The sequence below is a fragment of the Andrena cerasifolii genome, chromosome 9 (genome assembly GCF_050908995.1).
Source record: "Andrena cerasifolii isolate SP2316 chromosome 9, iyAndCera1_principal, whole genome shotgun sequence".
Lineage (NCBI taxonomy): Eukaryota > Metazoa > Arthropoda > Insecta > Hymenoptera > Andrenidae > Andrena > Andrena cerasifolii.
In genome coordinates, this window is record NC_135126.1 from 7,111,330 (window position 1) to 7,128,084 (window position 16,755).

Below are 16,755 nucleotides of genomic sequence, written 5' to 3' on the forward strand. Positions count from 1 at the left end.
TAGGTGAAAAATTTAGTTTCATTCTTCAAATATAATTTCATATTTAGTCAAATAGTTTTCGAAATATTTAATGTTAAAGTTTCGAGAATTCAAACAAAATCGGCTGACGCCTTTTGCAAGGTTATCGGCAAATGTAATTTTGAAGAGAATCGGTGAAACTAAATTTTTCACCCATTCGTTTTGACGTGGAATAGCTCATTCGCGATGCCTTCTCTCCGTCGCCGCTTTGCGCAAAATCGGGCAGCAGTCACGGTCGGGTTTTAGGTCAGACGTTTGTAAAAATATTCACCCCCGGCCGAGATATAATCGCGTCGCGTTGTCCCACTTTGAAGACGAGCCATACGCGACCGGGCGATCTTATGAAATTAGAAGTTCTTTCCGTGCCTTGCGCAACCACCCCGCGGCTGGGTCCAAAATTCCCCTCGAAAGCGGTCATTAAGCGCGACCCCCTTTCTGCTCCCTTAAATTTAATCGCAGCTCACTCTTGTACCTTTCTTCGCGCACTGTCTCCCAATAAATTCCGCGAAAGTGTCTGTTCGTCGCGCTTTTATCGCGTGGGACACTCAATTCTCGAGTGCCGTACGCCCACTAGAGTTACTCGGAATCGCTTGGAATTCACTTTTCGCGCTCAATCGGTGTGAACCGCGACCGATTGCTCAGGGCTAGCAGGCGCCTCCCGAGCGAAATGCTTGTACAATGCTCGGGGATTTTCGATGCGTCGACGTCGCGTGCTCGCGTTCTGCTCCAGTGCGCCCGGTCCCAGATGGATTTTTGTTAGAAGCGAGAGAGTATACATATACGAGGCCGCGCAACAGACTGTGCAGTGCGTTCAGCCGCTGTTGCACATGTACTCTTGGACAAAGTGCCTTCCAGAGAGAGCAGCGCTCCCGCGGCTCCGTTATAGCGACGGCATTCCTTTCGTTTCGTCTTCCGCAGCGCCTTGGCGAAGAGATAGGCTGTTTAGTGGCATCGTGATCAATGCTCGGTAACCTTTTCGCGACGGATGCCTTCTCCCGGTCTGAATTAGCCAGGACAGTGATGGATCGTGTCGGGGACCAGTCCGCCGGTTCCTGTACACGCTCGCCCTACGTATATTATGCATGTATGCATATAGATACGTTCCCCTCGGCGGACGTAACCGGCCAGTCACCCCTTTCGTCTCGATGCAGGGGCTGAATACCTTGAGGGGGCGTGTTGACATTGAGAGATGGCCGAGAAAATTAGGCAAACGTTTTCCCGCGTATCCTCGGGATTGTTGGGCGATGAAGAAACCTGGACAGTGCAGGTGTGATGAATCGGGAGAAGGGGGGCTTAATTTCAACCTTAGACTCTATATGAGGACACTGTGGACAAGCGAGGTGTTTCGTGATTAGTAGACATAACTTGGCAGGGAATTTAGCATACCGGAATTGATGGCGTCGTTACTAACGTGCATACAATTCTGTATCTATCGTTCGAAGTCTGTCTTATACAAACAGCGCTCTTATACTCGAATTGATCGCGATTGTTGCCCCAGCCACCCTTCGGCGTCCCAGTAATTCGTAACTATGGGCGGTCCCGCTGCCACTTACGTAATTAGTGTTCCCTTTTAATTACGGTATTAATTAAATTGGCCCGCGCGGCTGTTGGCGGCCGGGTGGGACGCGCATGTGCCGCCCCGTAAGAAGCTTATTTGAATTTTGCCCCCTTACCGCGGTGACACCTTGGCATTAGCACCCGAACGCGGGGGCGCGGAGGAGAAGGGGACGTAATGGAGTGGTCTTCTCGGGCGAGAGCCTTAGTTGAACGCTCGCCCCGCAACGCTGACTTTTCGGCACCCTGCTCCTCTATATTCTTTATCAAGCGCCACGCTGTTAGGCCGTCGTCGCTATAATCGCGTCTAGACGAGCGTCTAATAGATGGGATCACCCCGCTTCTGTTTTACTAACGAGCAAGCAGAGCCTGGGTATTTTCAAAGGTCTCTAGGGCTCCCTCTATGGATTCCGCCAGTACATTCACTATTGCTGGCCGTTGAAAGCCAGGCAACGGATGTTACTCTAGCTGATGGAATTTCATTTCTGACGTCTTAGCGTTAAATCCCTGTAGATAAAACGGAACTACCCGGTCCCCCGGACGTTTCCACGCGACCTGGTGGATGATGGGACAATCTGCCAAGACCTCTATTCGAGAGTCTTTGAAAAAGGATTCCGTGGGAGTATAGAATGGCTGCTGGAGCATGAGCTCGCCAGTGGTAACGCGTCCTGAGCGGTCTGCTTACTGCGCTTCTGGGAGATCAATGTTGTAGATGCTTCGGAGTAGGAGTCAAAGTTGGGATTCTTCTGTAACTACGTTTATTTCACGATCCTCTATGGTATCTACAGGTAGGGGATCGTTTCTTCGTGCTTGACGTAGGGGAGACCGGGGCAAAGTGACGCGAAAATGTTTGAAGTCCAATAAAATTTGTCCCTTTCAATAAAAATGTGTGGAAATAGATTTATAATATAATTTGAACATTACTATTGATAAATGACGAATATCAATACTTAAAATAAAATTAAAATAAAATACGAGTTTTAATTAAGGATATAGGTAATTATTAACCCCTTGCGCTGGGATGACGTGTGTAGCACGTCAGTTTCTGGTTTCTTTGAACCGTGGTTGACAAAAACTGTGGCAGATTTTTCATTTTTTTGAGGTTAGATTCCTGTTCCACTTTGTCCGGAATGTGTACTCAGTGGAAAATCAATTATTTAATAATGTTAGGATTAATGTTTTCTCAAACGCGTGTACATGTATGTTTATAAGCTTGTTATAAACACGCAGACAAAAATTGGAGTTAAACTAACACATTTAAGACTGATTTATCCAAAAACCTAAATTGAAAAGAAAACCAATTGGAGTTTCTAAAACTTTATTTTTAATTTTTCAAATGAATTTCCATTTTTCGATATCTGAATGTGCATAACTATCACTGTGGTATTACGCACATTTATTACGTCACCAAAATTTGTAAGTATATTCTATTGTTAAAGAATAAATTAAGAAAGCTCATTTTACCCCGAGGTTCACTTTGCCCCGTTCTCGCCTAGTTCCTCAAACTTCTTGTTTCGCAACGAACTGACTTCCTAGCCTTGGAGGTTTTCCTAGCTCCCGTAAATCTTAATTCTCGCAGCAATCATTCGGATCGACGTCTCGACAAGCGTGTCGTTCGCGTGCCCGAAAAAATCTCGCAACGGGTTTGTAGAATCTCCGCGCGAGCTTTAATATTGCAGCGTAGATTTGTGTCTGGTCGGAGGGACCTCCGTAGCCGATACAACTAATGCCGTTTCATCGAGTCACATCGGTTATTCAGTCCGAGCCAAGTCTTGCGCCTGAATGAGACGGCGGGTGTATAGGGGATGCGCGCTCCATCAAATTCGGCATTTATGCGCGCTCCAAGGAACAGCCCTCGCCCGCGGTCGCGTCAAAAATATTTCCATCTGGCTCAGCCTGTGATATGTGCATTATACGAGTGCAGCGGGGCCGCTGCACACGGCGATAGCCACGAATTTCATCGCGAAAGCAATTTCACAGGTAGCAACTTTCATTACAACGCGGGCGACGGTGGACGCGCTCGCTCGAGAAACCCGGGGCGGCTCGCGCAAGTGCCCAGCTCCTTTAATATACACGCAGGTCAAATTATAATCCACTTTCCCGCGGGTAATGGTACTTACAGTGGCTGTCGGAGGAAAGTTCAAAGCGTAAACAGCCATAAAATACCGTGAATCCAGTGGAAGGGGTTATAATGAAAATCCCGTTTCCTACATCACGCGGAGCGCAGGGATTTCCCTCTGATAGACACTCACGTGCATGTTTACGAAGTATCGATGTGAATGCGAGTCTCCCCGCCCGGTCCCAGCCGTTTTTCACAAGATTTACGGGGTAAAAATAATTTTCGCCTGCGTTTCTTCCGACCGCGGTTCCCTCGTCGGGAAACGATCTCAATACGCTCGAAACAGCGAGGCAGAAAGGGGTTGGAACTGCTCGCGGACGAGGCATCATTTCGCGGCAGCAATTCGCCAACTTGCCGGAACTTATCCGCGCGGCGATGAGGAAGAAGAAGAAGCCTCTCTTGTTTTAAATCGAAATTCGATATCCGCTCCGGGCTAGACCCGTTTCCCATTCCGTTAGGCGGCAAGATAAGGTAAATTGTGATCACGGGAAATGTTAATCCCGATAATGAGCTTTGGTCTGGGACTGCGCAGTATTCCCCGATTAAAGTACAGTTTACCCCGGTGCGATTCTTGCGCGAGTAAAGGCCGCTTATCGCGCCAGGCTACCTCAAGGATTGCTTCGTTCTCGCGGCGGTTTAACGCCACTCGCGAGCCTGTAACGACCCAGTAACGAGCGTGTACCGCAATCAACCACCGCGATCGCAATTTTCCTGCCAGCGTCTGGCGTGTAACGTCATCATTCGACGGCAGGGCGGTCACAAAGGGGAGTCTGGTGGAGAGAAGGAGGACGATTTTCTATTTCCACGAAGCGGGGACGGCCTGTTGTCGATGGACGTGGCTCGCTCGTCCGATCTCCATTATCCCCCGTATTTTCCCTGAAACACGAAAAGTTCTCGATCGGGGTGCGGGGGGGAGGAGGTGAGGGCTTTCTCGAGCGGCTCGAGAGAGCAAAGCTACCGAAGAAAAGATTTATTTGATCGCCAGGCCGGAATGGCGGCCTTTCGTTCGTTCTCCGCCGTACATTCGTCCCTGGGTGGGTGTACACGTGAACTTTTTGGTGCAACCTTTTCATCCCCTCGTCTCGAACCGTGCTTTCTTGGCCCTCGGGTGAAAGGTGGAAGGCTGTGGCCGATCGGGAACATCGACACAGAGAGAGAGAGAGAGAGCTAGCCTCGCTGCAAGTTTTTCTCCCTTTCCGCAGAAGTTGCGCGAAAGGATAGCGGTCGCACGTAATGGAGGCCCGAGATTAATCTGAAGGATATCGCCGGGAGAGGTGAACGACCGACCGGGCCGTCAGGAGCCCGCGGTAAATTTTCGTCAGCCCGTAATCTCGGCTAACCGCGAGAAATTAATTACCAAAGTTGGCCGGCGATTTCGTCGCTGGTTCGGTCGCGTTAATCGAACCGAATACGCGCGATTTTTCTCGAAGGGACTCGCGTGCTGCTACGAATGAATCATAGGAACGACACGGGGAAATGAACGTCGAGAAGCGTTTCCCCGGTCGTTCTCTTAATTAATCGCGGCCTTTACAACCTCGAAAAAAAAAGCAGGTACGAGGGGAACAGCTCGTAATTGAAAGATCGCGAGGCTAAGGGTTGCCGGTGACACGCGATTCTCGCGTTTACGCTCGTTCCGTTTAAGTCCGACGGGGTTCGAGTCTTCCCCGTTCGTCCCTATAATTGCACGGTCTTTAAACACCGCGGAAGGCAATCCTCGCGTTCGATTCGGCGAGACGAGTAACGAAGACGACACGCGACTCTGCCGTCTACGACGGCTTCCGCTACCTCGGCTGCAGAATCGCGTGTTCGTGTCTGCTAATTGCCTCGCGGAAGGAGGATACGAATGGAAAGTGATGTTTCCGCGAGGGTGGTCGGACGTTGTAGTAGCATCTGCGACGGTTCCATCGATTCCTGCGGAAGCGGGGCCGCGGGGTGGCTCGTAATTTTCGCCGCGCGATAAATCGCCGCGGGGAAATGGACGACTTTCGCGGGGAAAAGTGTTTGAAATAGAGCATCGACGCTTTCTTCGTGGATAGCTCGCGGGAGAATTTGCAGCTGAACGCCACCCTGGAAGGCCCGCTGAATTACAGACGCCCCGGCGGCAATTCGACACTGTCCGAGGCGCGAGGGAGACACAGTGGTCGAAATAATGATGGGTTCGCTTTAATTGGTTGACATAAAAATGTGTTTTATGTTGTATTTTTGATTTTATTGATTATTATTTATTCGTTCTAGTACAATTAACAAAATACACAGTTCAATTGAGCAACGTAATGTTTATTAGTGTCAGTTACAAATTTTCTATCCAAAATTTGAAATATATGGGCGAAATAAACATAGGTTCATTGTATACTTTTGCATAAAAATTTAATAAATTAAAAGATAAATATAATTTAATACTTCGTTTCACCTCCTTTGTTTTTAATCACTTCAAATATTCTACGTGGCATTGTCTCAACTAGTTTTTGTAATGGCTCTGATTTATTTTAGACGCATTAAGTTTATTTTGTCGTGCTTCTCGAAGAATCTTCCCTTTCTCCCTTTGACTTATTCTTTTCGGACGGCCCGTAGATTTTTTAGTGCCGTATTTTTCTTTCAATTGTAAAAAATGGTTGACTACGTTTAATGATCTTTCAATCCTCCTTGAAATTTCTCTGTTTGAGAGACCCATATCGTGGAAAGCAATAATTTGGCCCTTTTCACGATCATTTAACGTTTTTCTACGCCCCATTATGCTTTAAAAGTATTAAATGAACATAAAATATTTTTCGAAATGTTTGAAGATTATAAATCTTTGTACTCACCGTACGAAAATGTTAAAAAAATTGCGCTGACAAAAGTATTTTTTAAATATTTCACCGTGAACCTAAGATTATTTCGTATCCTATACGCGATAATTTTCTGTATGTTTCCTAAAGAAGTACGTCTTTACACGAAATAAACACAGCAAACCAGCCGACGCGGATAGTGAACCTATCATTGTTTCGTTCACTGTATCTCCGCACTCATGATTCGTGAAATAGTCCAGGACTCCATGGTAGCTTGTCTGGATTAATGCTTTCTCCAGGGCGGGCCGCGTTATTAAGGTTATCATTGAGCTCACCTGCGCGGCGACCATGCCCTCCTTCAATCTTCTGAGGTCCGTGTGGCTCCAGGCGCTCCTTGCCCAGGGATGGGTGTCCCTGAGGTCATCAAACCTGAACTCCCTCAGCTGATTCTTCAGGAACTTGCGTATGTTCCACGGGAGGTCGTTGTGCCTGCAGCAAAACAACGAAACGGTCGTCTATAATTCGTCGTACCGACCACACCATCCGTCGTCTCTCTTTCTCGTTACGTCACGGTTAGCTAGCACCCATGTTGCTCCCTCTATTTCAGCGCGAACGAGACAGGGACGCGGGGCGATCCCGTTTTATCGAGCGGGACGGGAAACCGTGAAATACTTCTTTCGAATAGCAGCGCGGTGTGTTGGCGTCTGGTGGCTGAGAGGGGCTGCACTCTCGGAAGAAGGGGGATGAAACGGGGTGGAGATGTACGGGCTAGAAGGGACGGCAGGAGCGAGTAAACTTTGCCTCTTACAATGGCATTAGTCGACCTACAAGTTTCGCCGCGGGTTCGGTTACTTCGCCCCGCGGTCAGTCCAAGTTATTTCATCCGGCGTCTCTGATTTCTTTCGCGGGATTTATCTGCGGCGGGCGCAGATCAAATATTGCCTGCTGCTTCCGGTGAAACGAGCGTCAACATTGTTGGAGCAAATAGGAACGCGAATAGAATTCGCTGCGGAAGTCTCCGTTTCACCGAGCGCCATGTAAATTCTCTCGTCTGTCGTGTGTATCGAAAGAGAACAGCGGGCGTATAAATATTAGCGCGGCGATATTTTTGCTCCGTTGCTTTGCCCACCGGTGCTGTTGACTCGAACGGTTCCGCGCGATTCTAATTTATATCCTGCAATGCGGTTTGTAATCATAGAAAGACTGTATGGCGTCTAAGCCTAAGGTACAGCAAATTATACCCGAGTTACTTCGAAGCGGGTAGGGAGACCGGGGCTAAAAGTTCCGGGGGTAAGTTGTTCCGACGGTTCTATCTTCAAAACGAAAAGAGCGTTGTAAAAATATCAAAATCGTTCTTTCAACGATGCAGTCCGTTAGTTTAGATATAGAAGAGATTTGCCCATGCATTAATTTCATATGTCCACCCTCCAGAATCGAATTATTAATAAAGATAGCCAAGAAGTGCGGTGCCCGTTGAAGCGATCGCGTTAAAGTCCGATTTTTCTGGAAAATATTATCGAAATCGTTCTTTCAACGATGCAGTTCGTTAGTTTAGATATAGAAGAGATTTGCCCATGCATTAATTTCGTATGCCCACCCTCCAGAATCGAATTATTAATAAAGATAGCCAAGAAGTGCGGTACCCGTTGAAGCGATCGCGTTAAAGTCCGATTTTTCTGGAAAATATTATCGAAATCGTTCTTTCAACGATGCAGTTCGTTAGTTTAGATGTAGAAGAGATTTGCCCATGTATTAATTTCGTATGCCCACCCTCCAGAATCGAATTATTAATAAAGATAGCCAAGAAGTGCGGTACCCGTTGAAGCGATCGCGTTAAAGTCCGATTTTTCTGGAAAATATTATCGAAATCGTTCTTTCAACGATGCAGTTCGTTAGTTTAGATGTAGAAGAGATTTGCCCATGTATTAATTTCGTATGCCCACCCTCCAGAATCGAATTATTAATAAAGATAGCCAAGAAGTGCGTCGTTGGAAAGAATTCGAGAGTATCGCAGACATATGTTTACGTTTCGGCAGTGGCACTCGGCGCTGCGACCCTTTAGGGTATCAGCGCTGCGTGTCGTCATCGAACGTGCCGAAACGTAAACATATGTCTGCGATACCCTCGAATTGTTTCCAACGACGCACGAAAGTCAGTCGGTCTCCAGAGTTCGGACGCGACTCTTGCGAGACCGTGTATTCATTTACGGTTTGTGAAGTGACTGTGAGATTATATTATTTTCCGTTGTGCGATATCATTGCGGTAATTAGTGAAAAATGACTAGAAAACCACTCTGGTGTTATTCTGCACATGCTGCAGATGTGTGACAAGTGTGAAGTATTCGATGGGCGATACAAATTGAAGTGTCGTTCGAATAAAGCGAGAAAGAAGTGAGTGCAACATTTTTTGGATAACATGTCACCAAACACCTTTCACCTTTAAGGTAAGAACAATTGATTTTGATAATTCATTCGGAAGAAAACGAACAGAAAGGTATTCGGTTCAACAGGCACCGTACTTCTTGGCTATCTTTATTAATAATTCGATTCTGGAGGGTGAGCATACGAAATTAATGCATGGGCAAATCTCTCCTACATCTAAACTAAGGGACTGCATCGTTGAAAGAACGATTTCGATAATATTTTCCAGAAAAATCGAACTTTAACGCGATCGCTTCAACGGGTACCGCACTTCTTGGCTATCTTTATTAATAATTCGATTCTGGAGGGTGGGCATACGAAATTAATGCATGGGCAAATCTCTTCTACATCTGGACAAACGCTATGCATTGTTAAACAAACGATTTCATCGTTTAATTAATTAAAAATCGAACTTATACTTGGTCGTCTCAACGGGTACCGCACTTCTTGACTATCTTTATTAATAATTCGATTCTGGAGGGTGGGCATACGAAATTAATGCATGGGCAAATCTCTCCTACATCTAAACTAACGGACTGCATCGTTGAAAGAACGATTTCGATAATATTTTCCAGAAAAATCGAACTTTAACGCGATCATCGCTTCACCTGTACCCTTCTTTTCGAGGTTTTTATTTTTTAATTCGATTCTGGAGTTTTTTTAAAAAATCGAATTTGGGGGTGCTATCTTCACAGACCTATAAATTACTTTTTATGAAAAGCCTATTACAATATATTAATCACAAGCTCAAAATCGTAAAATATAATAAATTTAACAAAAAATTTGTCAATAGTGAAGAGAATAACTACATTATTTTCCAGCCATTTCTTATGTTTTATCGAAATCGGAACTTTTAGCCCCGGTCTCCCCTATAGAAGCGATAGGTGTAACTCCAGTACAGCTTGCACAGGAGTTAGGAAGGGTAGGGCTCGGTTCTTCCTAATCTCGACACGCAGAATTCAGCCGTAAATTCAGAGACGCCCACTCAGGCTCCCCGTGTACGGTTAGATTACTGGAAAATAGATGCACGTGAAATAATTTCAGCCGGAAGTCTGGCTGTGCGCGAGGTGTACGCTAATGCGCGTGCAGACGAGGGGAAAGATGAACGGAGAGGAGGACGGGGTAAGATTCAGCGAACTTTGCGCGTCGGAATGGCATTAGCCGACGTCTAACTTGCCAGGCTTTAGTTTCCCCAGCGCGGCGCGGCGTCCTCGCTCTTAGCGCTCTTATTCCGTGTTAATTCAGTCGGTCGGGCGCGTAGCTGTGCATAACACGGCTATCTGATCTCCAGTTACAATCAATGCTACCAGGCTATCCTCCGAGACGGCGCTTAAGGTGCATTCGTAGCGCTATCTCCGGCAATTTAACGCTGCACGAACGTGCCGCAGGTGATACGTTCGTTTGAGCCTGACACGGTGGCCTTCCCCAGGCGCCAAGGTTTAATTAAACCGACTGGGGTAAACAAGAAACTTTCGAACGCGGGCGCCGGGAAAAAAAGGAAACGTTGGCGAACGGGGATAGTGTTAACCGTTGAAACGCGTGTAATTACAAGACTCGGTCGAGCTGGAGGTCGCCATGCGGAGGATGCCCCTCCGTCAAGGCGTATCACGGGATAATTCTGAGCACGCGTCGCATTCCTGGTCCGCTCCATTCCGCTGACGCGCGAATTAACTCCGCGCCGTCGACGGCACGGGGAGTGAAAAGGGCGGGCGACGCGTATATTAGCCGAGACAATTTGAATAATAGTACACGCGTACGGGTGACGCGCGGCACGAGAGAAAGTCTCTCCGTGCCTCCCTACCCTCAGCTCGCGAACAGCTAATTGAGCGTGATGCGATGGCGCCAAGTTGCGTTTCCTGATAACGTCGCGATTACACGCCCCGCGCAATTACTTGGGAAACTTGCAACTGCGTCGCGCAAAAGTTACCCCCCTTCCGCGACGGCAACGCGCGAACTTTAAACGCTTCTGGTGTGCATGCCGCACTTGGAATTTCGCCCGGAGTGTTCCTCCGCTCGCTCCTTCGCCGAGAGTAGTTTGCAGTTGGAGACTCGAAAATCGACTTGGAGAGGCGAGGTATTATTTTCCCCCGCGATCGCGGCTCTAACGCGTTCAGGGGACTTTCGATAGGGACGTGACGCCACGGTCGGTCTCTAATTTCGAATTGGATGCGGTGGGTCATAGATTCGCGGCAAGAGGATTCCGAGTGTCTTCTTTGCAGCCTCCAATGTCTTTTAATTCCGGGTCCCATACTTGGCAAGTTATAAGAGGATTCCTTTGGTTTTACGGGAAATCTAAGAAGCTGATGTACTACGTTACCGAAGCTGATTTACTACGTTACATTAAGAAGACATTTTGCTTTCGAGAGAAAGTCGAGGAATAAGAAGAGATTGAATCAAGTATTTCGTGCGAATCTCTTTACTCGATCGTCCAGCGAAATGATCAAATTCGTTGCGAAAATATTCCACGAATTGCGCGCAAGTTAGCGGGGGAGATAGAATGCCGCGACACAAAGGAATTTTGAGGCACGACAGAACGGGCGAACGGAGGTGAATAGGGACGCGAGGGGGATGGCAGAGAGGATAAGAGAGTGTGTACGTGTGGAGGTGCGTGCGTATTGTTACCCTGCCCCCCAACAAATCTGACCTGAATCAGAGATGGATCTCCCCGACCGTTTGCCGCGAACCGCACCGCACGGTGGCTGAATGCACTTTGAACGTGGCGCGAGGGGAATTTAACTTCGAACGGAATTAGGTAACCAAACGAGCAGCCGTGTTCCCATCTCCTGCGCCGCTACTTGTCGAGCGATAATTCGGAAAGTTTACAGGGATCAAAACTCGCTCCCTAAATATTCCCACCGATTACGGTCGCTAAGCTTTCTCTGGAATTAACTTTCTAATCTCTCGGCCCCCCGCGTTTTTCCTGCCTGCAGTCGCTCGAGTCGATTACCAAGGAATTCCCTACCCCGCTACTTAACCCGAGATAACAGCAGATAACGATGTAATAAGGCTGATCACGATAACGCGGGGATAAGGGACCCTAGGGTTGATTCATCTCCGTCTCGTAATTTCAGAGGGGTTCTTAATTCGTCGAGGACGGGACGAGGTACGGTCCTCCCCTTAGCAGTTGCTTAAATTTCATCAGGGCCGAGACACGGTGTCTAACTGATAATAAGGCGGCACCGTGATATCGATCTTAATGGCTGGTCGTTGAGCTTCCTCTGGTTCGTTATTAGCGCACCGACTCCGCGCAATGTCGACCCCTGTAATTCGTACGAGCGACTAAGGGTAGTTAGACTCTTTCCCCGCGACACATTCCCTGGCAAGTGCCATCTGCCTCGAAATGTACATCGATTTCCTCGCGACCAGCACTTCGGCTACCTGTTTACCGCTCTCTGTCTCGGGCAGCTTTCCTTCCACCCCGATCGTTTTGAACCACGCGGCGATTGGATTTTCAGGCCGAGTTCCTTGGAACGACCGGGGACTCTTTACCGCTGGTTACTGGGGATCGCTTCCAATTTGCATCGGTCTTCGTCGATCGATTCCGTGCACGAAGCGCGATAACCCGAACGGTCCAACTAATGGATACTAATGGATAATAATTAGGAAAACCAATAAGCATTAGGGGCGGAATACTCGATACATTCAGATGCACGCCCGTTCGGAATTGAATTGGACGGGACGAAGGACGCTTACCGCGCGAAAGGCCCCGCCTGATAGGGTACGTTATGTGCGCCAGGGCCATCCGCGTTAAACAGCTGTTTGAGTATCGGCTCATTAAGACGCACGCGCGGGCTGGTGGTCGCGAGGCAAACACGGGGGATTTTAACGGTCTGTTTGAGGAGCAATTCGAATTGTTGAGTCGCAAATTAACCGTGCGAGGTCACGAAGGGAGCGTCGTGCCTGCGACCCTTCATCCTTTACCCCGCGGTAGGCTGATTTCCATCCCATTTAAACTTTCCTACGGTGTACCGCATTCGCGTCACTTAAATTACGCGGGATTGCCACGGGATGGACCGTTTTTGTCCGCGAGCATCAGCGATGGCAACGTGTAATTAAAAAGCGAGCCAGCTCTTCCAACGCGATCACATACGCCCGTTGTATTTACACGATAGACGAACGAGAGGAGCTTTTTAATTTTTAATTGGTGGAATCCGTGTCGAATCGACGCGACCACGCGAGAGACAGGCAGAGGAGGAGCCGCGCTGGATCGCGTTTCGCGCGGGGGCTCTTTTAACAAATTACAATTGGAGGGAGAGCGGCGCGGTCGTTGCTCCTGCAAGAATTATCTTTGAAAATGACCGTTAACCATCGGCTGGCCGACGTCCGACGATGCAGGAAAGTGTTGGCGAGGGTTGGCCGACAGCCAGACCCGTGTTTGCGCTCATCGATAACAGGGTGTCGTAAAAATGCAGCCGCTTATTGGTCATAGCCGAGGCGGATCGCCAGTTTTTACCGCCGCGCGCGAATTCCATCGATCCCCCGCCTGCAGGCGGGAATAACTCCCCGCCCGCTCTCTTCGTTTCTACGTTTTATCGTTCTCCATTAAAGCGGCTTTTCCAGCATGATTGGCCTAATTACGCCGCCGCGTACAAAGCGAGCCGGAAAATTCAGGCCGGCCGGGTTTCTTCGTCGAACCGCGCGCGGCTGTCCTTTGAACCGAAAATTCGACGCGACGTTTAACCGTTTCGAACGGCGCCTTTTTCGACGGGGCGGACATCTAATTACGCGAAAGGGCACAAAGGCGGGGTGGGATGAAAATTACATCTGGGCGCTTTACGCCGCGCGGTTTCAAACACGGGGACCGGGGCACGATCGTGCCGCGATTTCCACGTATGCACATGCGTCACCGCAGCTGCCCGCACTTTTGAGGCGTTTCCGCATCAGCCCCTCATGCATATTCAACGGACGCAACGTGTGTCTAAGAGGAGAGATATCTCTGACGTCGAATTCGAGAAAGTGCCGGTGAATTTCTGTCGTTTGCCAGTGCGATGGGAACGCGGGATAGACGGGTGGGGGGAGAGGGTACGTTTTCAACGGAGAGGGTTAATTGGCAAAGCGCGATAAGGTAGCTAGCCCCGATATGCATATGAATGGCGAATATTCCGTTTGCTGGGAACGGTGACGTCACTCCCTATGCAAATATCCGACTTCCGGCTTCAGCGGACCACGTTTCAAGCCTATCGCATGGTCGAAAGGGCGCTGGCTTTAACGACTTTGATCGTTTACAGACCTTAACCGCCTGCTTCCCCCGCGAACCGACCGCTTCGCATAATTTATGACCGACGCGACGGTCTGCGTTTATGATGTCGCGAACGAGCTTCGAAATCAATTCCCGATTCCCTGCCGAGCCTTTCCTCCCCCTATCGCGGATTCCTCGGCTGGCGAGGGTGTCCCTCAGCCTCGCGCGCTGCGGTGGATCACTCAAAAGGACCGGACAGCTTTCTTTCTCAAAGTCGCGAGACAATTGTCCTGGTACGCGCCTGCTTTCTTCGACGGTTTCTCCGAGGACCGTGGACCTCTAACTCCTTCTTAAGTCTCTTGTCGTTTCCTTCATAAACTCGTCCGTAGCCATTCGCAAACACGGCGCTGCAGAGAAATTGCCTTCGCGAGACTGTGTTACTAGTAGGAGAGGCGAAGAAGTAGCGTCGTTAAGAGAAGACTGTAAAAACTGACAAAGGCTACTATCTCGAAGTTTTTCTTCCCGCAGGATCCGACGATCGTACCTCGTGGATCAAGTTTGCTCTCTCTCCAATTTGCATTTCGACTCGAACGGTATCCAAACGGGCCAGAGGTAACCCGGAGCTAATTCAGCTTACACCGGCGCGAGCGCTCTTTGATATTCCCTTTCTTGAACGCCAGCCTCGTCGCGCAAGGGGGGGGTGAAAAGCTCGAGGGACGTTCTCCGCGCGCGAAATGCTACATTTCAGCCGTGACGGCACCGGCGGCATTGCTGCGGCGCATTAGCGGCGAGTTTTCTTTTATGTTTTAATTTGTTCGGCGATTAACCGCAGACCCTGGGCATTATTTCGACGGCCACTCCGCCGCGGCGCGCTCGGAATCGTAAAATCTAATCCAGCGTAAAATCCAGCGACTATCCAGTAAACTTTGTTACTGCCTCTTTAAAGTTGGCCAACGGGTCCTGGAGAGGCAGCTCGCGCGCCTCCGCTTTCGCGACGGTTAATACGCGTTGCCGCGGCACGACAATTTATTTTGCAACCAGCCCCTCCCGCCCCGCCGCGGTTATCTGCGTGCAGTGACTCAATGAAGTTATTAAACTCCGCTGGAGAAACGGGGCCGTGCACCGCAGACATTACCGTTACATCTGCGTTACATTAGAAGGGTTATCTCACCTGGCGGTGCTCGCTAAATGAATTGCGCGAGTTATTAATGCTCGCCGTGCCGCCTTCCAAGCGTGACGCGAATGATCGAGCAATTATACCCCTCCATTAAAGTAATAGGTAACGTCTTGTAGATAAAGGTTCAGACGCTGTGGGGTCTTGCAGTTTTGTTGGATAGTCTTGCAGCACTTATCTACTAAGGTATTAGACGCTGATGGGTGAAATAGGAGCTCTATCGCCACTCTTCATTCACTTCTTCCTTAAGGGGGGGTTGCGTCTTGTTCAGTCGAAAAATAGGTAACTATTTGTGAATTTTTGGTACTAAAACGGTCTGACAAATTAATTCGAGGTTTGGCAGGCTGTTTTATTGTATCTTGAACTATTGTTCTGAATTTTCACTTGACAGTGAAAAAAAATATGGCAGATAAGCGTTGAAATATAATCGGGTAGCCCTGGCGTTGACGAAAAGTACTGTAAGGGTTATCCGAATCACAAAAAGGAAAAGAGATTCTTAATCTATATGAATGTGGCTATCGGTGGTAGTAGGTGCATTACGAAAAATAAAGAAATGTTAAAATGGCAGCTAGGATTAATTAAAGGACTGATTGATCGAGCTATTTTACTTTCGAATCCGGAATTTCGACCAGCTAATTTGCTTCTGTTAAAAAACACCTTGAAGCGTAATGGATATCCTATAGAAATGGTTTCGTCAATTATTAAAGAACGTACTTTTGAAATTTACCATCCATTTTTAACAGAAAAACGGAGAGAAGTAAGAAACAATGAAATAGGATCAATTAGTTGGAAGAACACTGTTTGCGTTACCGTTTTGTAATAATATCTCTAACGATATAAGAAGAATTTTTAGAAAAGCCGGAATTCACGCTATAAGGACCACCCGATTATTATTTCAACGCTCTTTTTGTATCTGCCATGTTTCACTGTCACACAAAAATTCAGAACAATAGTTCAAGATACAATAAAACAGCCTGCCAAACCTCAGATTAATTTGTCGAACCGTTTTCGTACAAAAAATTCACAAAGAATTACCTATTTTTCTGCTCAACGAGGCGCAAACCCCTCTTAACCACCGCTCTTCCTCATAGTAACCCAGCAATAATTCCTCTGAAATTGTCGGGCGTATCGCGATAGCACCTCATCTGAGTAGCTCGCAAAGGTCCTCCCCCTCTGTTCCACTGTCTTGTCCGCCCATTTCGCCAGCAGTATCGAGGCACGAGGGTCCATCATGGCGAGCACACCCTCGGGTTTTAAGTCACGTCCCGGTATCCAAGATCCATGATCCGATTTCCGACTCGCAGTCCCGTGAGGTGGACTCGCTAAGACAGCATCGACGCCTCCGACTAACTCGGCGAAATCGAGTTACGCGTTGCAGCTACATTAACTCCGCCGGAAGTTGCTGTCTGCCGCGGGGCTGCTTCTACGTGTGTACACGTGCACGTACCGCGGGACAGACGTGTACAGGTCCGCGTACACGTATCGCGTAGGACTGGTTACACCGAGAATTAACCCCCGGCGCT

The 16,755-nt window shown here is 48.3% G+C and overlaps 1 protein-coding gene and 1 long non-coding RNA gene across 3 annotated transcripts in view; one reads left to right on the forward strand and one right to left on the reverse strand.

The window, feature by feature from the left end:
* LOC143373343 (uncharacterized) overlaps positions 1 to 16,755 on the forward strand; it is a 158,448-nt gene that overhangs the window by 38,779 nt on the left and 102,914 nt on the right. The gene's annotated exons all lie outside the window — the stretch shown is intronic.
* LOC143373330 (dipeptidase 1) overlaps positions 1 to 16,755 on the reverse strand; it is a 62,729-nt gene that overhangs the window by 35,680 nt on the left and 10,294 nt on the right. For both annotated transcript variants that reach the window (XM_076820499.1, XM_076820498.1), the window contains exon 3: positions 6,795 to 6,948. In XM_076820499.1, coding sequence (XP_076676614.1) covers positions 6,795 to 6,948 — 154 coding nt within the window. The remainder of the gene's footprint in view (positions 1 to 6,794; positions 6,949 to 16,755) is intronic.